This window comes from Monosiga brevicollis, genomic scaffold (assembly GCF_000002865.3).
Source record: "Monosiga brevicollis MX1 MONBRscaffold_20 genomic scaffold, whole genome shotgun sequence".
Lineage (NCBI taxonomy): Eukaryota > Choanoflagellata > Craspedida > Salpingoecidae > Monosiga > Monosiga brevicollis.
In genome coordinates, this window is record NW_001865057.1 from 135,478 (window position 1) to 158,925 (window position 23,448).

Genomic DNA, 23,448 nt, shown 5'->3' on the forward strand with positions numbered 1-23,448 from the left:
GAACAGTGCAAGACCGCACTTTCACTCACTCACGGGCAGACAGGCAAACAGGCAAACAAGCACCTGGACAGTTAGGCACATAATCGGTCAGAAACATCCAGCCGGACAGCCAAACAGGTGCACGGACAGAGAGTTGATGCCCCCATATTGGTTGGCCACACACGGGGCACGCAAACACACGAGAAAAATTTCAAAGAGCGGGGACCAAGAGCATTTGCGCGCTGATTCATCTACAGGTACGCTTTTCATCGTTTGAGAGAGTCTGCTCTGGGCACGTTGACATGAACACGAATAGCGCCAGTCAAGTCAGCCGAGACAATGGTGATGCTATTCGTGATGGCCTGGAGCTGGCTGGAGCCAAAGGTGGCCACGGTCGTCACGGCTGCTTGAGCAGCAAAGGCGTAGTACTCGCCATTCTTGTCGCGACGCCAGCGTCGATTGTTAGCTGGCGGATCACGGTGGCACTCCCACAGGTAAATGCGTTGGTCTTCAGAGCCGCAGACGATATAGGCGCCATTGGAACTATTGGTAAAAGACAAGCACGGCATGTCCACAAGCGAGGGCCGTGTGAGATTGTAAGCGGTAAAAAGGCGTGGTGTGGGGATGGCCAGTATGGAAGGGGGTGGGGTTTGGGGGGCATCGCAGTACCTGAAGGAGGCTGCAATCTGTGAGCTATGATTGGTGAAGCCTTTGTACTTGCAGACGAGAGACAGGTCGGAGAGATCAAACACACGAAGACGCGAATCATTTGTGGTGATAAGGAGCTGGCGCTGATCATGCGAAGGCATGATGCCGCTGACTTTGCAACGCTTCTTCTTGCCCGGCATGAGCTGCAATTGTGTGTGGTAGCGCATTTTGGCGGCGGTCTTGAAGAAGACGCAGCGCCCATCATATGTGCCGGCCACAACATAGCTACCATCCTTGCAGAAGGTGGCTGCCGTCACAAGGTTGCTTTCTATAGTGTGTGGTGGGCAAGGTCACAAATTGTAAGATATAACCCCATGTTTTATTGCGATGTCGCCCAGGCTCAAGGCACATACCACCACCCGTAACTTCAGCCTCATGAACCACCTTGCGTTGCATGATGTTCCACAACCGAAGCTTGCCGTCAAGCGAGCCACTCAAAAAATACATCTCATTCTGGTTTATTGTCACCAATCGGAAAGGTTAGGCAAATGTCAAGATCACACAACCACAAGGCACGGCCACAGCAGCAGACAAGACACCTCGGACACACACACATCTTGAAAAATATCATGCTTGGCAGGAGATGAGGAGATAACAGGACGCACCTTGGGATGAAAGGCTAGGGCGGTGACAAAATCGCTATGTGTAAACGTGGCCACGGGGCTGGAGCGGCGCAAATGCCACAGACGCACTGTCATGTCCATGCTGGAAGAGAGGAGGACGTGATTTTCCTCCGAAGGCGCCCAGCATACGTCAAGGACATCGGCCGTATGTCCATGTAGCTCGAGCAGCGGCGTGGGGTGGAAGACGTCCGATTCTGAGGCGGGCCCAAAATCCTTAGTGCGAAAGCTGGGATCGGCAGTTTCCTTGAGAAGCTTCGCGTGCATAGCCTCAAAGTGCTCTTGTACTACCCAGACGCGCACGAGACGATCCTGACCAGCCGTGGCCATGAGTCGGCCGTCAGCACTGAAGCGCATGGCCCAGATCGAGCCCTGATGGCCCGCCGGGATATCCTGGGTCATGCGTACGTAACGAAAGACGCGTGGGCGGTCTTTGACGTGGGAGCTGACTTTGGTCAGTCCGTCTGCGTCATCAAGCGAGTTGCGGTTCTCACGTGCGTCCTGCAGCCGCCGCAGGGCACGGTTTTTGGCGTTGGAAACCGAGGTTTTGGCGCGTGACAGGGCGCGCTTCACCCGAGAGCGGGTTGTGGAGGACGTGCCATCCTCATTGTCGGGATCGACAGCGTCTGTGGAAGGCGTGCGTGAGAGGTTGAGTTCATTGGTACGCCGGATGACTTGCAGCGCTAGTGGGCTCAGCATTTTGGGGAGGATGGCGTCCGCCTCGGCGAGGGTCATGATTTCACCCGTGTCCAAGCATTTGAGGCGAACGCGACGAAGGACATCGTCATCCGACATGACGCGTCCCGATGCGGTGCGCGGTAGGACAGCCACATTGCTCAAGTCCTCATCGCTGCCAGTAGGGCAGACGGGAAAAGATTTAGTAGCCGCCCTTGCAGTCGTCTTGGCAGCCGACCCTAGCTCGGGCACGCTTTCAGATGGTTGGTCAAGGCTGCTGCCCAGGCTCACGGTGGGTGTGGGGTCGACAGGCGTTTCGGCAACGCTTCTTGAGAGCGCTTCGGCTGATCCGAGCGGATCGGCTGACATGGAGGCTCCAAGGGGCGTCTGATTGCCGCTGTCGAGACTTGTCGTAGAATCATGTGCTACGGCAGTATCCGTGCTCTTCTGACGGCGTCGGCGAGGCGGTGCCACAGGGGCGGGTGCATCGGAAGCTGGGGGAAGTAACGTGAGCACGCGAGGAGTGGGTTTAGAACGGGAGCTGTGGTTGTCGGAATTTGCTGGACTGGAAGCCGTGACCCCAGCTTGTTGACGCTGACTGGTCTTGCGGCGGCGGGCCGGGGCGACGGGGGCTGGGCTAGAACTGTCGTCAGCCGGCCCAGTGTTAGTTTGTGTTTTTTCGGGCAAGACCGTGGGCGGAGCGGAATGAACCATTTGACGAGGAGTAGTGGCTCGGAGGGCAGCGGCTGCATGGGAGGCCGAGGCTGGCATGGGCACGACCTCCTCCACCTCTTCAACAATGTCGAGGCCAGAATGGCTCCGCTGGGACTCGAGGGTGAGTTGCTCGAGCATTTCGCTGGTCAAGCTGGGGGAGCGAGTGCGATCCAGGTGGCTGCCTGGTGGGGGCAGATCCAGCCACGAGTCGGCAGCGTCGTCATCTAGCTGCAAAATGTCCGAGTTAAAACTGATGCGGCGCGGTTCTCCATGATCGGGATCACGAGAGCGCCGGCGCCGGCTCCCCTCGCGAGATGAGCCGTGGGTACTGCGGCGAGCGGCTGGGGTCTTAAAAATGGTATCATCAGCCCCGACACCAGAGCTACGATCAAAAGTGTCACCAGTATTAGGATCAGCATCATCCCCAGAGGGTGAATCACCATCGACCTCGTCGCCTTCCTCTTCATCACTGCTGAGGTCGGAGCAGGCTGACATAAACTCGTCTTCGCTGTCTGACAGGAGTTCAGGCTCCTCCACGCCAGCGTCGGCGTCGGCGCTCGATGCGGCCGTTGTTTGGGCCATGAGATCGATTGTGGCTGATCTAAATCCTTCAAGAAGGCCGTGCCGGCAACTTAAAGCCTCCCACTTTGCAGAGGGATCGGGCGGGTCGGCGGGCTTCCAAAACGGAGATGAAAAGCCAAGCACCGACCCTGCCACAGCAGCAAGCAGCAGCACGTAAAGCTGCTGATCATCGAAAAGCAGATCTTCTTACTGGTGCCCTGTTGGGTTCAATGCCAGGCAGCAGCGAGCAGGGAGCAGGGAGCAGGGAGCAGGGAGCAGGCAGCCGGGAGCAGGGAGCAGGCAGCACCGGTGTGACTTGTCCACACAAGGATGCCCTTTCGGTTCAGCTGCGGCTATTTCTAATCTGAAGCCCGCACGTTTCAAGTCAGGGGCTGGCTTGGCGTCTTCATCTTCTCATCCAACTGCTGCATCTTCTCCTGAAAAGGAGATCCTTTTGAGATTATAATGTTATCAACAATCGTTCTCAACACTTTCTTCTGCTACCAATTGTGATCCCAATTGCAGTGAAGTCGTCATTTGTCAGCATTCAGATGTATTACGTAATCTCCTGCTTGTGTGTGTGTGTGTCTCTCTCTCTCTCTCCCACTCACACACACACACAGACGCACAGACGGAGACGATGGCAGGGGCACCGGCAGCCAGGAAAAGGGGCAGGGCTGACAGCGGGTTGAGATGGACCAGACCTGATAAGAGTAGTATGATGCATGGTCGTGGTTGATTGAGCAGGTCACGGTTGGTCCTTCTGGAAACTCGTACGCCAGATGTCAGCGATATGGCGCTGCCAGCTGGGCCCCGGAATGGTTTGCGCAGGTGTCCGCTGCTATGTCATGACCGCAGTCAGCATCTTTTGGTGTGCTTTGGCGATCGAATCAAGAGCCAAGCTCGTTTGAAGTGCACGACTCTCAATTACCACAACGATTTCTTGGCTTGTGCCGCAGCATTGACGTGGTCTCCCTCAAGGAATGACCACAGCGGGGGCGTTTGACCACCATTTCCCTTGCTTCTGCTCTGCGAAGCACTGCGCACTGCCTTTTCCGTTCGAGCCACATCCTTGCATGAACTCCCCCGCCCCCCGCCAAGTCCCCATACGTGCTTGGCTGACCGCCTCGCCTTCTCTACATTGGTTTTGCTGGAAACGAGCTGGGCGCGGGGCGTGAAGGGCTTGTGCAACAACAAATTCCCGTTTGGAACACAATCCTCAAACAATCGATTGTGCATTCCCACCGTCAAACATGGACTCGATCAGCTTGGGCCAACCCCAAGCCCGGCCCATCTGGCGCGACCTGGCCGCCACTTCAAGGTACACATTCATGGGTCTAATGTGCGTTGTGCGCGCGCCACAATCCCTGCTAGCAACTCACGCTTCGGATTGCACGCGCTTCCTCGCACCTCAAAGTGAGGGGAGCCAACGGAAGATGGTGCTCCAGTTGGATGGCTTTGATCACAACGAGAGCGTGGTCGATGGTGAGGCTCATGAGCACCAAGCTCAGCCTCAGCAGTCAGACCTGGACGGTAGGCATGCATGGTCTGAGGTTGTTGGACTCAAAAGTTTGTCTTGCTTCCTTTCTGATCACATAATCACATGTTCTTTCATGGTCTTGTGCAGACGGCGTGGACCTTGATGGTCTGCCAGACTTTGCGGATGACCGCCCACGCCGCAACATGGTGCCCAAGCGTCTTTCCGATGCCTTCAACTTGGAGCTTTCCGAGGACTTTCTCATGTATCTCAACATCACGTCTGAGGATGTGGCGGCGGCCGCCCTTGAAGATGACGCTTGGCGAAGCGACGCGCATGATGCCCCACCCACACCGGCACAGGCACTGGCCGCCATGACCACCAGCAGCCCTGAGCAAAACAAGTTTGTCGCACAGGAACAGCTGCATCCAGTATCGCAAGCCCGTCGTCGGGAGGTATCCAGCAGTCGCTCCGCTCCCGAGCAAGGTGATGAGGTCCCTGAGAGCGACGATGATGAGCAAACTGCGGAAGAGGACGACGCCTCCGAGTCACCCAACTCTCGCGAACGTATGTCCTTCAGCACATGCTCCTGAGCCACATGGTTTGCAGTGCCTGCTTTTGATGCCTTCCCAAGTGGAGTTTTTGCCCAGTATGCGCTCTCACTCACACACACTCTCTGTGCGTACAATCGCATGCATGCACCTGTGCCACTGTGGGGGTTCTACCATCATCACCGTCATCAGGCACCAAGAGCATGCCCAATCTGGACCGGGAGCGCATTCGCCGCACTTCAAGCATCATGCGCAGCAAAACGCTATCCACGGCTGATGCAGGGCCCATGCGCAAGCTGCTGCATGGGTCGGGCACGCAGGAGCATTTGGCTTCCCTCCTTTCAATCACAGCCAACAAACGTCGGACGACCATCATTGCCGTTGATGCCGACTTTAGCCTGCCCCAACTCGCCGAGGCTACCACGCCAACCTCGCCCCGCTCCACCAACCGTCTCTCCACAAGCAGTCACGTTGAGTTACCCGGTGCTCGTGTCGCCCGCAGCAGCAGCCACGATGATGATGAAATCTGTGAAGGCGACTTGACCTCCTTCTTCAAAGCGCGTCGTGGTTCGTGTATATCTCACCCTGGGCCAAATCACTTACAAATGCGCACGTCATTGTCACTGGCAACAGCCTCAGTTTCAAAGGGGGCACACCACTCACTTCTTGCTCTCTGATCTCCACATCTTAGAGCTCAAAATGTTCCGTCGCAAGCTTGCAGAACAATGTGACATCAATTACCGCCTTGAGCGAAACCTGCGCACCCTCGACGAGAGCATTGGCCTGCTCATTCGTCACCGCATCTCCGTTGAAGATATCGACTCGCGGCTTCTAACCTACGACTTTCGTATTTACAACAGTATGTGTTTGCGTCTTGCCGCACGCATACGGATGCTTCGCTCGCTCACACCTACTTTCTTCCTATGCACAGGTAAATTGATGTCCTCGCGCAAGGAGCAGCAGTACGGCATCTTGTTTTACTTGTTGCAAAATGAGGCTGCCTACATTGCAACCCTTTCACGTCAACTCTCACTCTCAGAGATTGATGGTACGTCAGGCTTGCTCAATTCGTTGGCTTCAATTTGGCGTGGTTGTGACACCCTGGCTCAATCTGGTTCTTGACACAGACTTCCTGCAGACAGTCATGTTCACGCTCTTTGGTAATTTTGAGCCGAAGGAGGAGCACATGCTTCTGTCCGTCTTCCAGCATGCCTTCAAACTTGAGTTTGCCGCGGCCAAGGATATCAACAGCGTCATGCGCAACAATAGTGCCATGTCCCGCATGATTACTACCTACACCCGCCGTGGACTCGGTCAGCAGTACCTGAAGGATGTTCTCGCTCGCCAGGTTGGTGACGCGTTTCGAGTGCTGCGGAGCGCCTGTGCTGCACGTATCAAGCGCCTTTTCAGTACCCTGGCATGCTTGTGATCAAGTGGAGATGCCCTCACGCTCTTCTTCCTGCTTCTTGCCATGCAGGTCGGGCTTGTATTTGAACTCAAGGGTCTGGGACTCGATTTAGAGCCCGTCAAAATTTACAATGAGCTTGCCAAGGAACACGGGCTGCCTGAAGGGGTCACCGACCCGGTCACTGCTCTCAAAGCTGCACCTGTGCAGGAGGTGCTCGAAGAGCGCAGCCGTGCTCTGCGGGAACTAACGGCGCGCTTCGTTTCAGCCATCGTGGAAGACGTTGAGGCCGTGCCTTACGGCTTGCGCTGGCTCTGCAAGGCCATCCGCGCCGAGTGTCTTCAGCGGTTTCCCGACTCCTCACAGGAGGTCTTGGTCTCTCTCTTGGGCGGCTTCATGATGCTGCGCTACATCAACCCAGCCATCATTTCTCCTGAGGCCTTTGCTCTCATTCACCGCAAGCCGACCAACTTGATCCGCCGCAACCTAACACAAATAGCCAAGGTTTTGCAAGCCATCACCAATGGGTATGATTTTGCTTTTCTGCGTGGTTCTGGTCACGCTCAGATCAGTCTCCATCGCGTTGCAGCTCATTGCTTTTTTGCTCTTATCTCCGTGCCTTTCCTCTTGATGATGATGGGAATATTAGAACCAAATCGGTCACGGGCTCACTTGCCATTTTGCAGGACTTTATCCGCGAGCAACGCTCACGTCTGGGTCGCTTTCTGCTGCAGTGCGTGCCGCACGTGCATCATGCCATGATCTTGGTGCCTTGCGTTCTTCTTCACGGGCCCACCTGGGTGTTGATAGGCTGTGTGAGGTGGAGGACTTTGATCACGAATACCAGATGGAACGTCTTTCGGCTTTGGCGTCCCTGAGCAATAGCATCTCGATCACACCCAACGAGATCTACACGGTGCATTCCTTGTTGTGGAAGTACCAGTCTCAATTGCAGCTTGATAAGAGCTCCCCGCTGGGAGCAGTCTTGCAGCAGCTAGGCGAGCCACCAACCAAAATCTCGCGCGAGAACAATCTGCTGATGGAGTTGGCTTTGAGCAGGTCCGTCGGAGTACCCTTCTTTTTTTGCTCTTGTTCGAATGTCTCCCTCTCTTCTCATCGCGTTTTCTCGCCGCAAACAGTCCCGTGGAGTATTCCACACGCCGAGGCAGTGGTGGCAGTGCTGCTAGCAGCCAAGTGCCCCTTGAAATGCAATGTCAGTCGCCAAAGCCCAGCTCGCTGTTGGTGGTTTGACAACGCTAATGATCGAAGCGCGCGCCTCACATTTGTTTTACGTCTGGGCTTTGCCCTTGCCCCTTCTCTTTGGCGGCCTTTTTCATGTAGCCATTACTGTGAAGCAGCTGCGTTTGCTCAAGCTAGAGCTCGAAAAGACCAAGGCAGCGTTTGAAAGGTAGGGCCGGTCAATAACAGATTGCTGGGTAGAGTCAGGGGCGTTATGACACGAGAGGGCTAATCACCAAAATACCTGTTTGCTAGCGTGTGTGAGATCTATGCCATCTTGACCGAGAAGATCGAAGCCTACCAAGATTATTTGGAAAATGTTCGCGGCCAGGTACATTTGCACCGCACAACTCGAAGCGTTTGTTGTTAACACAACCGAGCACGTGCATTGACTGGAAAACCGCAATCTTGATCTCCAGGCAATTTCGGGCTCGTCATGGGCAACGGAGTTTGTCAGTGTGGGCAAGGTTCAGTTGAAACGGCGCTCCATGATGGCTCGCCGCTACCCGCAGCATGAAATGCTTCCCAAGGTAAACATGGTCGTGCTCTCTCATCCAGCGGCTTCTTTTTCGTCTGGCATTGTGGTTGACATTGACATGTGAGCTGTGAGCTGTGCAATTCCTGGGTTCCCGTCAACACTAATCTCGGGGTTGGTCTGGTGTGGCATCTACCTGCATGTGACTAGGGTTTGGGACCATATCAGTTTAAGCTTACCAAGCTGGACAAGGAGCGTATCATCACTTGGTCTAATGATGCTGTGATTCCTCGCGAGTCAGACCCTGGTCGCAACAACATTATCTTGGTCTACTCCATGCCGACGGTAGGAACAAACAGCGATGATGGGCAGTGCCTTAAAACCCCCGTTCCCTCATCGTTGTGCTTGATGTTCTCTTTGCTGCTCACGGTGGCAGATTGGCCATGTGGTATTGAGCTTGCGACCCAAGGGTCGCCAGGCCTTGTTCCACACCGAATGCAAATTGGAAGACTTGCTGACCAAGACAGAGGATGAACGCCCACGTATGTACCCGTCCGTTTCCTTGGAGCAAAAAAAAAAAAGGCCAGTAGGGTTGCTTTGACAGGTGCACTCATCTTTTGGACCAACTGTTTCACAGGCATGCGACTGGGTAATGTTCTTGAACTGGATGCCAGACGCATGCTGGTCTTGCTGGACAAAACCACATTCAGACTTTGAATTGGCACGGCCTCTTCTTTTAACTGGGCATGACGAACCGGATCCACAAGTGTTCATAGTAAACTCAAGATTGTGGCCTATTTGATTTAAACAAACCAATAGCATGCTGCCAGGTTATGGCTGTTGTTCCTTTATGTTTTCGCATGGTCGGTTTCAGACGCTTTGGAGATCCCACTCCAGTGTCCCTCGAAGCTGCAACTGATTTGGTCAACGTTTTGGTCAACTTTTGTGTATCATAATTGATCGATCTGACCTTACATCAGATTCATGTCCAACAAATCTTCATGAGCAAAGATCATTCATGTGACTAGTGAACCAGTGGCAGGCTGCAGAAACAAGCACAATGCGGCTTGAGCTCTGAAAGATGGGAATAAAAAGTCAATTATGTGTGCAGAAGCTGTTGTTGTTGCTGCGCAAGTGGAGATGACGCGGGTCGAGCGTGTTGGCACTTTGCACCAAGCTATTCTTCTCTTGAGGCTTCGAGTTCAGGGGAAGCAGGAGGAGGAATGATCAGCTGCAAAAACCTGTCCAGCGCTTCAGCATCAAAAACAGAGCGATCTTCCTCAACGAGTTCAACTTCGCAGGGACTATCCCGCCCCGAAGGTACGCCATGGTCCAAGCTTGTGTCAGTGTCCACAGCGGACACCACCACGGGCACTGCGCCCGTGCTGGCCGCTGGAGTGGTGTTTTGAGTCGTTGAGGGGGTGGCTTTGTTCTTGCCATGTTCGCCGCTACTAGAGCTAATTTTTCCAGACCCGGACGAGCCGGCAGAGTGGGGCGACTTGCCCGGCGCGGCAACAGGCACCGGCAGGGCGGGAGCTGAAGCAGCCTGGGCAGCCTTTTTAGCGCGTTCGATGTTGGCTTGTCTTTGCTGCTCAACCATATTTGCCTGAGCTGCCGCTCGCAGGTCGAGGCAGGTGCGCAGTGTCATGAGCGCATTGACGAGTGATATCTACCGTGCCGTACAACACCACATGGGACGGTCCAGGAGAACCCATGCGCCAATGAGGCTTTGCGACTGCAATTCTCCACGTCACCGGGTGCCATCCATGTAGCAGTGAGCCTCATATTCACTTCTTCTGTCTCTGTCCCCTGCTTGGCGAGACTTACCGAGAAGTCGAGACTGAGATTGTCTCGATCGTGGGACAAGGGGTGATAAACGCGCAGCGTCTGGAGTGTCGCCAATTCAAAAATTCATCAGGGCAAAACCAAAAGAATGTGCGAGCGAAAGGCGGGTGTCACAAGGCAGGTGTCGAGTATCAACCTGGATAATGTCTTTGGCAGCAGGCGGGCTGGGCTGGCGCCCGCCCTTGGTGATAGTGCGCAGGTGCAGAGCAATGGCCTGTGCCGACACGAGGCGGTCCTGTGGTAGTCAACAGCACAGCAGGTGTTCATTGAAGTAAGAAATGCAAGCAAAACCCACACTCGTTCAATGGGAGGGAAAACCGTCAGTGCGAGACAATGACAAATCCTGCAAAGCGTACCGCCGCCACGTGTTCCAGTCGTGCCATCACATCTTCGCGTGACCAACTCTTTGGCAAGAGCGGCGCTTCGGCATCTGCGCGCCGTCGGAAAACATTTGAGGCGGGAAATAACGCAGAAAGACATCTGACGAAAAGGAAGAAGACGTAGTTATGTGATGGAGAGCGTTCTCTGTTACTGCGCACCTGGGAGGACAGTGATTTGTGCCAAATCGTGACGCACAAACTCATCGAGGCAGTAAACCAGGGTTCCAGTACGATCGGCAAACTTCTCAGCGTAAACTTTATGAGCCAGCGTCACAATGACGTTGATGAAATCTTGCGGCAAGATCAGGTCAAGCAAGGGACACTCGGCCACTATTTGATGAGCAGCCAGGGTTGCTACGAGCCATGCGAGTCCCAAAACAGCGACAGGTTGAGGTCAACTCGAATAGCGATGAAGAAGTTAATTATGCAGAGACCAGAAAAAAGCCATACGTAAAGTAGCCATAAGTTGAGCAGCGGAGATGCCGTGTCGGTAGAGTTGACAATCCGTTAGCACGTGCAAGAGCTGTGGAGATACACACAGTCACGTCTTATTGTCAGCCACGTGCACACCCAACACCAGCGTGTCAAGGCAGAACCCCAGGCAGGGGTGGCGGGTGCATGCGACCCACAAACCGAAATGCGTAGCATGCCGTAAGGTACGTGGGCCAAGTGCAAATGCGCATGGACCTTTGCATAGCCAAAGTACAATGCACGGAGGCGAGCGGCGTAGCGCTGCAGAACATTATCAAGCTAAAGGGGGCAAGTTATTCTGTGAGGACTATCACAATTGAGACGTGTTGAGCTGGCATGGGGAGTCAGCACTTGCAGCCAACCTGAAGCACTTCAGTCTCATCCATAACGTCAAGATGGCCGTAAAGCTGTACGTAGTCGGGTTTGGACTGCAAGAGGTCTCGGCTCGAAGCGTTGACAGGCTGATCGCGATCAAAGACCACGGCCACGGTTTCACCCGTGTGGGACTGCAGAGTTGCTGGGCCATGCTTTTCATTGTGAACCCAGGTCCCTTCCAGAAAAGAACCACTGCCACGGGGGCACGCATGAAGGAGCATATAGGACCAACATGAATGGCAAGCCCGTGCAAACCCGCAACGAGATGCGCACAAATACAATCGACAGACAAAAGCCGGCACGAAGACTGAGCTGGCCGCGATCTCGAGTCCATATCGGCGCTTACTCAGCAAAGTGAAAGACGCCAGCACCGTGGCGCTGGCCCATAAGAAAAGCACCACGGTAGCAATTGAGGCCTACGTGCACGGGCGCACTGTCCATTTTGGTACCAGCAAACCAAATGTGCTCGCCCTGGCCGTGCGGTTGACCACGGTGCCAGTCACCAGCATATCGCTATGGCAGAAGAAAGCACGGGAGTGGCCAGGAGCAGCGAGGAAGAACACGTCAGAACAACTGGAGCGTGAGCTCGGTGGTCTCGACGGGTAGGTGCACGACGGAAGTAGGAAACGGCCCATTTCCTGACCTGACAGCGAGAGCTCCAGTACATGATGCCTTGCCCGTGCCGAACGTTCTTCTCCCAGTTACCATCATATGTATCGCCAGAGCTGGCAAGTAGCGAGTCAAAGTCCTTGTGAGTCCAGGGCCACAGCACGAACGGACAAGAAGAGAGCATGGGCATGGTGAATTTCATCCCACCTATATCGCATGAGGCCCTGCCCATCTCGTTGATTGTTCTTCCACAGGCCCTCATAGACGCTCCCGTCAGCATACTCGAGGCGGCCCTGCAAGAATTGAGAAAGAAGATGGTCCACACGAAACAAAGACGTCAAGGAGTCGGGCGGCTGTATTCCCGCTCATTACCGGTCTCCTCTGCGCGCGCGGAAGGCATGCGTCGCGAGCCTCAACAAGGGCCTGTGTGCAGACAACCAAGGAAGTGATGGCTGACCTGTCCTTGCCGAACCCCGCGATACCAAGCACCCGTATATGTGACAGAGCCGTCGGCGGCGCTATATCGGCCATGGCCATGGCGTCGCCCGCGCTCCACGTCTCCTTCATATAGGCTGCATGAAAGAAGGTGAGGCCAACCGGGCAACGGTTTAGTCACGGGTTTTGGTGCATGAGAACGGGAACTCGAACCTGCCGTCAGGCCAATGGATGGCACCCTTGCCAGAGAGTGTCGTGTCCTCAAAATCACCCTTGTAGATGAGGCCTTCGGCTGTCGTTAGCACCCCTTTGCCGTGCCAATGACCATTGCTGCAGTCACCCTGTGGTACGTTCCGTTCCCGACCAACCAAGGTGTCAGTGCTTGCTCGTCATGCCCCGTGCTGGCTGGCTCGGTTCAACTCGGCTCGGCAGAGCGGCGCCTACCTCGAAGCGATGTCCGTTCTTGTAAACAATGGTCTGCCGACCATGGTGCAGTTCAGGTTGTGACGCTGCCTGCGCCTCTATCAGGCCCAGCAGCGCAGGCTCCACCACCGTCATGTCGCCGATCGGTTGCTCGAGAAATCAGAGCAGATCCATGAGGTGAGAGAGAGAGCGAGAGAGAGAGAGAGCGAGAGAGAGAGAGAGAGAGAGAGAGAGAGAGAGAGAGAGAGAGAGAGAGAGAGAGAGAGAGAGAGAGAGAGAGAGAGAGAGAGAGAGAGAGAGAGAGAGAGAGAGAGAGAACAAAAGGCAGAAAATGCCAACTTCGCCGTCGTCAAGGTATATTCCAATAACACGTTGAAACAGCGTGTTCTTTCTAAAGAGAAAGAGAGACAGCAAAAGAGATGAGAGAGAGAGAGAGAATGAGAGAGAAATTTTCTGTGAATTTTTTTTTTGGGTCTTCTCTCTCTTTCTTTTTTTTTTTTTTTTTTTTTTTTTTTTGGGTGTTTTGTTGCTACAGCGTTGCTACAGCCTTGAGCTGAAGCGACCGGCGCGTCTGTCTGTCTGTCTGTCTGTCGGTCTCTCTGTGTGGCGCTGGGGTCCTTGGATTGGGCAGCCGTGTCAGCGGTGTGCGGGGAGAGCAGAGCTGGTGTCAGACAGAGGTGGTGTGGCAATCCAGCTGAGAGTCTGCTCTCTGCACGATTGATCGTTGACAGACTTTTCGGCGTTCAGAGCAGGAACGGTCGTTGTCGAGGGCTGCTCTGCGCCAGAGTCGAACTCTTGTGGTCGGGAGCCATATACAGCCATGAAGCTCTCCACGCGACTTTCGCGGGCGCAGCGACATGGGGATGTCGCAACCACCGTTACTTGGAACGCTCGGGGCGAGCTGTGCTCGGCAGGGTAAGGCTATCATTCCGACATTCAAGCCGTCAGCTCTTCTGCTTGGTTTGAGTGCTCATGGACTTGCCTGCAATCTGCGGATCCCCTTGGCTGGGCATCCGTGGCCCTTCTTGGCCAACTCTAGAGATGACCACCTGATTCACACATGGGATGTCGAGCTCAATAGCCCCCGCGAGGTAAGAACGCTGGCTACGCTTCAAATCAGCCAGCCAGCCGCCGGCACTCATAGGGCTTTTTGGAACTCTTGTAGCTTGTGAACGGCGGCGAAAACTTTTTCCCCACCTGCATGGAGTGGGCCCCCACGGTCGGCAAGAAGCCTGGCGATGTTCTGATTGTCGGCTCAGATGATGGTATGTGTGTCACCTTTTTTTTTGGGTGTGTTCATGGTGCAGTGGGCTGCTCAAGCAGTTTTGAGGGCCGGCGTACTGTGAGGGTGTTCCACTCTAACGCTCGGCTGCTGGCGTACTTGTCAGGCAAATATCGCCTTTTTGGCAAGACAAACCGCTTTGAAAAAACAGTGGACGCTCATCAAGGGGCCATCACAACCGTACGCTGGAGCAGCGACGCAAGCTCCTGCCTCACTGGTCTGTCGACGCTCCCACCAAACCGACTTGTGAATGCTTTTGCTGTGGCACTGCCACCGGCACGCGATGCACTGTGCCACTTGTGCATTAATGCCATACATGTACATATACTTAGCGGGAGAGGATGGTGCGCTCAAAGTGTGGTCTCGCAGCGGCATGCTGCGGTCTGTGCTGGCTCAAGCCGGTACGTCATCTCCTCCACCTTTGAGTCATTTTTTTTACCACACCCTGTGAATGCGAGCTGAATCACAGAGCACCAGTTTTTGACGTGCAACTTGTGCTCTTTCGCGACGCTCTTTGCATAGGCATGCCCGTACATGCTGCAGCTTGGGGGCCTGGCAGCAATAGCGTCGTCTTTGGTGCCGGCAAGACGCTGGTGGTCCAGCCCATGAACCCTGGAAGCAAGGGCGAGAGCTGGAAGGCCCATGAGGGCATCGTCCTGGCGGTTGATTGGTCGGTCACGAGTGGGCAGATCGTATCTGGCGGCGAGGATTGCCGCTACAAGGTTTGTGCACTCAACCTGAACGATCGTCAGAACAGCCGTTTGGTGGCGCCACGCCTGATGGAGTGTCGAGTTGCCTTGGGGGGGCCGTGTTTTCTTGTGCCGTCTTCTTAGGTCTGGGATAGCCTTGGCCGGGTTCTGTACACGTCCAGCGTCCATGAACATCCTATCACATCCTTGCGCTTCAACCCTGCCAGCACACACTTTGCAGTGGCGGGTTACAACATGCTGCGGCTCTGCGATGCAGCCGGTTGGTCGGCTGCGTTGGCCAACACTGATGGCGGATCGGTCTATGAGTTGGCCTGGTTACCCGATGGAACGGCTGTTGCGGGGGCTTGTGCCGACGGCCAAGTTTTTGTGGCTGACATTGTTGGCCATAGCATCAATGATGATCGCTACGAGGTGACGCAAAGTGCCCCGGACACACTCACTGTGCGCCGTATTTTGGAAAACACCACCGATGTCCTGGGTCAGTATTTGCTCGCCATTGAGGCGGATATCTTGAGCATCTCGCTCAGCTCGAGTTGATGAGATTGGAGCGTGTCCACACTGCTCAATTGGCATCGCTCTGCTTGGCCTCCTTTAGAGCTGCGCGAGCGGCTGGTGATGATGGATTTGACCAGCGAGTATCTTGTGGCCATCACCACATCGCAGTGCTTGATTTATCGCACGGCGACCTTCAGTACTCCGCTGGCCGTGGAGCTCAAGGCCCCGGTCGTCATGATGAAACTGGCCAGCAGCTGCCTGCTTTTGGTGGATAGTGGAGGCAACTTGGCGGTACGCTTTTGCCTCCCCTCGCAAACGCCTTTATATTTGATTGATCATCCAGTCCGACAAGCCAGTCCATGCCGTGCTCACCTATCCGATCAACTACAGGTCTACAGCATGGATGGTCGGCTGATGAGCAATCCCAAGGTGCCCAACATGACAGCAGAGGCCGTTACTCTGGCTCAGATCACGTTAAACAACGACACGCTCGCGATTGTGCATCCCAAGTGCGTTGCCGGCAATATCGGCCGATTGTGATTGCCCGCTTTGCTGATCTCATATCAACGCGTGCGCGTTGCGCTTTTGCTTTGAATGTGACAGAGACGATAAGCAGTTTATGACTTTTGACGTACAGTCGGGCAAGGAGCTTCGTAAACCCGTGACCCACAGTGTGGGCATTGCGTCGCTGGCGCTGGAGCAAAGTGCGGATGGGCGTACTACCTACTTGGCCCTCGTTGATAAGAACCGGTGCGGGCGTTGCTGCATGCCTCACTTTTTTCTCGCGGAGCAGAGAGGTGGATGCCAGGATTTGAATGTGTGACTTCTCATTTCGATATCACTGTATCCATGTATGCTTCCCCGTGACGTTATGAACAGGGACTTGTACCTGAGTCAGCCGCGTCGGAGCCAGCCGCGGCTAGAGAAGCTGGCCTCGATGATTCAGGATGTCGCCTGGCACGGTTCCGTGCATATGATTGTGGCTCTACTGGACGGCAAGCTCTCGACCTGGTTGTACCCCAGGTATGTTGAGTTGTTTTTGCCACTGATGCAAGCTGGCAATTGCACACGTGCGCTGAACACGCATTTTCGGTGCACTGCTCACAAGCTTGTTTGGTAAAACAAAAACAGCGCATGTTTCTTGGATCCGGATGTGGTGCCGCTGGTCCGGGTTGACAAGGAGACGCACGAATTGGGCTCTCGCCCATCCATTGTGCGCTTTTCAGGCAACTCGTGCCTCGTGCGCCGCGCCGACGGGGCCAAGATCACATTGGTGGCTCCATCCTACGCTGCCATGCTGCACGGCTTTGTCAAGCAGAACAAGTGGAATGAGGCCGTGCGCTTGGCTCGGCTCGTTAAGGTAAGAACCTCGTTCCTTCCCCCGTGCATTACGTGTTAGGGCATGGTTCTGGTCCTGAATGGTTTTCTTTTGGGGTTTCCTTTTGCTGATCCACACTTGTGGCCGGTGCCTGGGATAGGAACGCTCGGCATGGGGTTGCTTGGCTGCTATGGCCACGCACGCCAAACAGCTGTCCACGGCAGAGATTGCATATGCAGCAGTGGATGCCGTGGACAAGGTTGCACAGATTCAGTACATCAAATCTTTGCCTACAGAGGAGTCCCGCAATGCCGAAATGGCATTGCTGTCAAACCAGGTTTGGATGTTGCTGGGTTGCTGCGCCGCGTTATGCGCGGCTTTGTGCTCAGAAGGGGAGGGGCGGTGCGGGAAACGCGAGTATGAACCTCGTGCCGTTTGCCCGCCAGTGATTCCAGTTGCTCCAGGGTTGCTCATAAACTTTTCGCCCTGCTGTGTTAGGCACAAGAAGCCGAGTCCCTGTTACTCCAAAGCGGATTGATTTATCGCGCGATCGACATGAATTGCAGCCTGTGCCGCTGGGATCGAGCCTTGGACCTGGCCATCAAGCACAAGACGCATGTTGACACAGTCTTGGGTTTGAGACAGCAGCATCTCCAGGCCATGGGCCAGCGCGAAAGCTTGCCCAAGTTCATTGAGTACGCCGAGCGCGTCGACGTTGATTGGACCGCAGTTGAGGCCAAGATTGCCGAGGAATGGGACGCCGAGCGCGCTCGCCCGGGTGCTCGCCCTTACGCTGCCTAACGAACACCACGCAAAGTGAAGAAGCAGCAAAGCAAGCATATTCTCGTGTTTCTTAGTGTTAAAATGGAGGAGGATGTCAATTTTATACCAGTCTCTTAGTCTCCCACGAGATTCATAAATCACACACCCCGCGCTTGCCACCAAGCCACACATCTCGAGACAAACTCCCACCCACCACACGTACCGCCCAGCTTGTCGCTTTGCCGTCCTTGATATCACCACACCCTGCGGCGGTGGGCTGGTTCTACTTGTTGTAGCTGATAAAGCAGAAGTTGCAGCAAAGTATTCACTGTAAGTAACCATTCTGTGAAGCGGTGCATCGAGTTATTGTCGCAGAAATGGTCGGACGCGTTGTGTTTATCTTTTGAGCTGGATGGCGAAAAACGGCAGTTGCAGTTTCGCATCAAGAAGAGACGGCAGCACATCGTTTTGGGGCCTTTGCTACCTGGGACAACTGATAGCTTGTGCGCTTGGGCTGCATTTGTAAAGCCAGGTCATGATGGGCCTGCGTGTGTGCGCTGTTGCGGTCGTGGTGCTCGCGTTGGCGGGTAGCCTGGTGGTGGCCAAGCCGCAAGTCACTCGCAACGGCGACGACCTCTTGTTCACCGCCGATACTCTGACGGTCTGTCTCTGCACCAAGTCGTTGTTGGCGTGCGTCGCCCGGGCCAGGCGCCGGTCCGTTTGCGCTCCCCTCAAATCTTCTCATCGCTTGCACTGCGCTCTTTGTTGGCCCATGACTACAACGGTTAATTAGCTGGATGCCGATCATGACGTCAAGTTGTCGGCCTCGGCCGGCAAGATTCAACTCACCGATGCCAACACGTTTTTTGATGTGGATGTCGTCGCAACCGTAAGTCTGAGCTTGGACATCGTGTGAGGTTGAAAGCTCGTAGCGCGCATCCAGCCAGTTTCTCATCACAGTCGGCGGCGTTTCACAGCAATTGGCCGAGCTCGAGAGCAACCAGATCATTCTCCGCAACATCGTCGCCGCCCTGCAGCTTGCTGCCGACAAGCTGCCTGCTGCGCAGCAAATGGTGAGACTTGTCTGCTTTCCCTCTGCTCTGCACCTGCCACTGGACTTAAGGCCGAGCGCATGCGAGCGCTCATCACTTCATTTCTTGCGTTCCAGGCTGAAGACGTTATTGATTCTTTCAACATGCATACCGCCAACACCACAGCGTCCCTGCAAGACGCAAGCGCTATGATTAACCAGGTGCGAGCCATTCTCGAGCAACCTGAATCTCCGTTCTGCTTGCCCTTGCCAAGAGGTCTCTGCCCTTTGAGGCCGGAGGTGTGTCTGGCGTTCGCTCAACCAGTCCTCCTGCGTCATGCCACCACAGACCAGCGGTTATCTGCAGGGCAACTTGACGCAGGTGCAATCGGAGATCAGCGGTGCCGTCAACACGACCACGGCTGATTTGACTGATATCGCTGATGCGCTGGCCAATGCCACCGCCAAGCTGAACGACGATGCCACTTACGCCTTTACCGACAACATCACCAGCGCTTTTGCGGGCGCATCCGCCGTCAATGACAACACGATGAACACCATCAACACGGCCAATCAGTCATTGACTCAGGTCATGAGTGCTTCTTACAACTGGTTTGAAGAGGAGCTGTCACGCATTTCACCGGCCTCGACCGCCTGCAAGGCAGACGTGGATACTGCCACCGCTGCTGCGGTCAACAGCTCCACAGCCATCATCCAGGCCCTTCAAAGCACCCTGGCCATAGCACCCATTGCGTCCAACGTTGTAGGTGCGAACCGGGCCATGTTTGCCAACATGGATGCCGATCTTCGTGAGTTGGTTGTCAACTCCGTGCCGCCGCTCAACATGCTCCTCACCCAGTTTCGAACGGTGGTGCGCCAATACTTGTCCCGTACGTTTTCGCAACCTGCTGGATGAATTTGCGTTGGATGGTCTTGGTTTCTGCCTTTGGGTTGCATCTCATGCATTTCTGCATCATATCGGTTGGTTCTTCTCCCCCATTCCAGCCGCCACCATCTCACAATTCTACCCAACAACCGTCGAATCGACCACTCTCTACGGCGCCGCCGTCTCCTGCTCAAGCGAGTGGATGGCCGTGGGCGCCTACGGCGAGGGCAGCTCTGGTGCCGTGTATGTCTATGCTGCTGGCTTTGTCGGTATTGACAATTCTTCCGTGCAGCATTTGGTCTATCCTGCTACGGACACCAATTCCTACTATGGGTTTGACGTCGCGGTACGCCTGGGAGTGTTTGCAGAAGACAGACGCGTCTGGGATATTATTGGTCTGCTTCATGTCTCCCCCCCCTCTTTTGTTTTATTTTCTTGCTAATTCTGTGGTACCTGTTTAGATTGAAGACGACCTCCTGGTCATTGGCGCTCCTTATTCCGATTTGGGCCGGACTTCCAGCGGAGCCAGCCTGTCAAGTTCGGGTGCTGTCTTTGTTTATACTTTGCAAGGGGGTCAATGGAATTTGAGCCAAACGCTGACCTACAGCGACCCATCAACCAGTGACTTTCTTGGCTACAGCGTGGCCATTGGCGATGATTACATTGTCGCTTCAGCGCCGCTCGCCGAGAACACATCGTCGTCGGCTGGTGGCGTGATCATCTTCCAGCGCGGCAGCAGTGGCGCCTTTACAGAGACCCACGCTTTTTTCCCCGGCGATGTCAGTGATTTTCTCGGTTATGGGCCGGATGCCGTAGCCGCGCACGGCGATTGGATTGCCGCTGGCGCACGGTTGGTTTCTCTAGTCGCTTGGCACCGACCGCCTCCCTGGCCTTGTGCCCGGTACGTCGCGGTGCTCACCAACTTGACTGAACCGTAGGAATGCCGAGGATAGCAGCAATGGTGGGGGTTCAGCACACGGTGAAGTCTTCATGTTCTATCGCAAGACGGGCAAATGGACCTTTTTTGGTCGCATCGCCCCGACTCGCACATCCTACGACTATTTCGGTCATGCCCTGGCTCTTTCTCGACGTGCCGATGGCACAATCGTGATGGCCGCCGGTGCCTATGGCGATGATACGTCCTCTTCAGGGTCATATGTTTCATCAAGCGGTTTGTCTTGCCAATGCCCTTCCCGCCTTGTTCTTTTGGGGCTAGTCTGCAGTTCCTTGATTTCGTCCTCACGCGATCATCATGATGATGGTGGCACTTTTTTCGTTGTCTGACAGGTGCTGTTTACTTTTTCGAGATTGCTCCGGGCTCAACGACCATTCGCCAGACGGCTGTGGCCCGGCCTTCGGTCTCACAATCGGGGGCTTACTTTGGTCGCTCCTTGTCCCTGTCCAAGGACGCCACGACCGCCGTTATTGGGGCTGATATGTTCGACGTCTCGGGCTCAACCTCGTATTCGAACGCTGGATCTGCATACCTTTTCTCCTACTCTTCCACTGGCTGGACCGAACTCAAGCAGATCTTTGCCACCAGCCCCAGCTCCTCGGGCTACTTTGGCCGCACTGTGGGCTATGGTGAAGCATACTACGTCGTCTCTGAGCCTTACAACGATGACGTTGCTTTCAACGCTGGCTCGGTGTATGTCTACACTTCTTAGCTGCCACAGCCCGCACGTTTTCGTTGCGTTTTACGTTTTTCGGTCTTTTGCCTCGAATTGAGCCGTCATCATCATCATCATCATCATCATCATCATCATCATCGTGATCGTCCTTCTCGTCGTGATCTTGACAGTAGATGTAGATGCCACAATAGAAAACGCAGAAACAGTAATGCATGCAATGATTGTACATGTAACACTATAACCACTTGTTGCTTCTTTTTTTTTTCTCTCTTGCTTGCCCCCCAATACACACACACACACACACACACACACACACACACACACATGGCGAGCGAGCTGACGCAGGCCCCGGTCTTGGCCCCGACCGGGGAGGAGGTTTTGCAGCGCGAGGTGGGTTTGAGGTGCAGGTGACGTTTGTACATCAGTTGGCTTGGGTCATGTTGCTAGGGGTCTCAGCGAGGCCGTCGTGTGAGGTTGGGCTGATTGAGTGGTGTTGTTTGGTGGTCTGGGTGACAGGTTGTTGTCGAGGCGCCCGAGCAGCTGGCAAGTGCGACGCTAGAGGAGCGCTTTGAGATTGAGCGGTGTGCGGCAGCCATCCGAGCCGAGCCTTTTCACCGCGTACGAGTCCCCCTTCCGCTCCCCCTCCTCCTCTTTGCTTCCTGTCATCGGTTCAACTTGACCTTTTGTACTCCGAACATCACCACGTGTCTTCTTGGTCGCTTGATCGGATTGGGCACGGCTCTACAGGTTGCCTTGCAATTCCCAGACCATTTGCTGTCGTTTGCCGGACGGGTATATGATGCGCTGCGCGAACGCACAGAAGCTTCACTTTTTCTCCTGGGGGACACATCCTTTGGCGAGTACGTGTTCGAATGCACATGCCTCTCTCCATCTTTGCCGACGCGGCGGAAAACTCATCTTTTTTTTTCTTCATGCGGCACTTCGCCTCTCCATCTTCCAGGTGTTGTGTGGACGAGGTCGCTGCTGAACATGCTGGAGCCGACCTCATCATCCATTTCGGCCACAGTTGCCTCTCCAGGTCTGCGACTCATGCCCCCGATTTGAAATTTGCGTGACATTTTGAGGCTGGTCAGATTGTTGATCCCCTGTTCGTTGGTCCTTTGGCTGCCGGTTTGATGCCACCCCACGATGCAGAACCACAAAAATCCCGGCACTGTATGCCTTTGGTCGTTGTCCGGTGAACGTGGGCGTCGCACAACAGATCATCGCGAAAACCGTCGACAAGCAACTAAACCTGCTCCTGTTGACCGCCGTCGAATATGCACATGCAGCCGGTGCGTCCACACAGATGATCATGTCCCAGTGTTGCAGCACCCGAGCCCATGCTTAGGGAGTTTTACTGTCCACACCTCGAGTAAACCCTCTCTCCTTGTCGGGCGCGGGGCATTAAATCTTGTGTGCCCACTTGGTAGAGGAGCTTGCGGAGTCACTGCAAGAGATTTATGGCACAGTTCATTGCGCTCGTGTTGACCCCAGCTACATGGCTTCAGTGCCGTTGCAGCCTGAACAAAACGAAGCAAACGCCACATCCCTGGCTTCCTGTTGCGGCAGCTCTGGGGCCTGTGAGTCAAGTACACCTTGCAACCCCAAATCTACAGATGCTGCCGCGGCCGCGGCTACTTGTGGTAGCTGTTCCACGATGCCCAAGGCCTCAGCCCATGACACCGATTCCACAACGGAAGAGGCATTAACCCTTGTCGATGAGCCCGAAGAGAGCGAGGAGATTGATGATCCCTCGCGCGAGCCGGCACCTATTCCAGCCGCAGTCAGTGCTCGCTCGGCCATCGAGACCGAGCAAAAGCGCCTGCAGTTTGGCCGTGCCAATCTTCCGGCGAGCTCAAGCCTGGGGGAAGACACGGTGGTTCTCTATGTCGGTGGTTAGTCTTGCCCGCACCCCACGTTTTGCATCCCTGTTACAATGTCCTCTGCTTCCTCACTCTGGCCTGCCTCAACTGCACAGCACCCGACGTTCCATTTCTTCGCAGCTTCCTCATGCTCTACAATCAACAACGCGTGCGTTTTGTTGCCCACTGTCTCATGTGCCGCTGGCGTACAATTTATCGACTGCTTAATGATGGCGCTTTTTGGCTCTTTGACCGCTTGTGTTTTGCTTGAAAAATTAGGTGTTCAACTTTGACCCAACGACAAATGCCTGCACAGAGCAATTTTTGCGTACCAACAAGGCACTCATGCGTCGGTACGATTGCAACATGTCTGCATCATGTTATTCCCCACCAAGCTTCATAAAGGCTGATGACAAGGCTTCACAGACCTCACCTGCTCGTGCGCTAGCTATTTCATGGTGCAAAAGGCCAAAGAAGCTCAGACGGTGGGCATCATCTGTGGGACTCTGGGCGTAGCACACTACATG

At 54.8% G+C, this 23,448-nt stretch overlaps 6 protein-coding genes across 6 annotated transcripts; 3 read left to right on the forward strand and 3 right to left on the reverse strand.

Moving 5' to 3' along the window:
* Positions 1-245: 245 nt before the first annotated feature.
* On the reverse strand, positions 246-3,278 carry MONBRDRAFT_27566 (uncharacterized protein; the record flags this gene model as incomplete). The annotated part of the gene is made up of 3 exons (XM_001748038.1): positions 246-955; positions 1,041-1,140; positions 1,293-3,278. 3 exons carry the CDS (start codon positions 3,276-3,278, stop codon positions 246-248), a joined length of 2,796 nt encoding a protein of 931 aa, XP_001748090.1.
* A 1,232-nt stretch (positions 3,279-4,510) lies between these two features.
* On the forward strand, positions 4,511-9,121 carry MONBRDRAFT_27567 (uncharacterized protein; the record flags this gene model as incomplete). The annotated part of the gene is made up of 16 exons (XM_001747962.1): positions 4,511-4,790; positions 4,885-5,301; positions 5,478-5,852; positions 5,977-6,144; positions 6,217-6,333; positions 6,413-6,633; positions 6,763-7,217; positions 7,340-7,423; positions 7,501-7,749; positions 7,830-7,903; positions 8,032-8,098; positions 8,185-8,260; positions 8,349-8,459; positions 8,615-8,749; positions 8,841-8,946; positions 9,042-9,121. 16 exons carry the CDS (start codon positions 4,511-4,513, stop codon positions 9,119-9,121), a joined length of 3,015 nt encoding a protein of 1,004 aa, XP_001748014.1.
* A 366-nt stretch (positions 9,122-9,487) lies between these two features.
* Positions 9,488-13,077, reverse strand: MONBRDRAFT_38097 (uncharacterized protein; the record flags this gene model as incomplete). Its single annotated transcript, XM_001748039.1, has 10 exons — positions 9,488-10,073; positions 10,232-10,291; positions 10,386-10,484; positions 11,463-11,667; positions 11,822-11,988; positions 12,119-12,200; positions 12,292-12,377; positions 12,542-12,656; positions 12,733-12,860; positions 12,964-13,077. 10 exons carry the CDS (start codon positions 13,075-13,077, stop codon positions 9,582-9,584), a joined length of 1,548 nt encoding a protein of 515 aa, XP_001748091.1. The 3' UTR covers positions 9,488-9,581.
* Positions 13,078-13,101: 24 nt separating this feature from the next.
* On the reverse strand, positions 13,102-13,764 carry MONBRDRAFT_27569 (uncharacterized protein; the record flags this gene model as incomplete). Its single annotated transcript, XM_001748040.1, has 2 exons — positions 13,102-13,333; positions 13,676-13,764. The coding sequence occupies 2 exons, from the start codon at positions 13,762-13,764 to the stop codon at positions 13,102-13,104; spliced, it is 321 nt and encodes a 106-aa protein (XP_001748092.1).
* A 379-nt stretch (positions 13,765-14,143) lies between these two features.
* MONBRDRAFT_33490 (uncharacterized protein) lies at positions 14,144-17,548 on the forward strand (the record flags this gene model as incomplete). The annotated part of the gene is made up of 12 exons (XM_001747963.1): positions 14,144-14,207; positions 14,331-14,441; positions 14,557-14,625; positions 14,768-14,946; positions 15,058-15,412; positions 15,530-15,720; positions 15,820-15,938; positions 16,033-16,179; positions 16,309-16,499; positions 16,656-16,789; positions 16,908-17,084; positions 17,246-17,548. The coding sequence occupies 12 exons, from the start codon at positions 14,144-14,146 to the stop codon at positions 17,546-17,548; spliced, it is 2,040 nt and encodes a 679-aa protein (XP_001748015.1).
* Positions 17,549-18,047: 499 nt separating this feature from the next.
* MONBRDRAFT_33491 (uncharacterized protein) lies at positions 18,048-23,437 on the forward strand (the record flags this gene model as incomplete). The annotated part of the gene is made up of 17 exons (XM_001747964.1): positions 18,048-18,170; positions 18,303-18,398; positions 18,487-18,582; positions 18,678-18,761; positions 18,889-19,429; positions 19,545-19,771; positions 19,887-20,275; positions 20,364-20,596; positions 20,713-21,073; positions 21,389-21,446; positions 21,573-21,674; positions 21,804-21,916; positions 22,018-22,095; positions 22,212-22,351; positions 22,676-22,894; positions 22,960-23,090; positions 23,201-23,437. The coding sequence occupies 17 exons, from the start codon at positions 18,048-18,050 to the stop codon at positions 23,435-23,437; spliced, it is 3,228 nt and encodes a 1,075-aa protein (XP_001748016.1).
* Between the last annotated feature and the right edge of the window lie 11 nt (positions 23,438-23,448).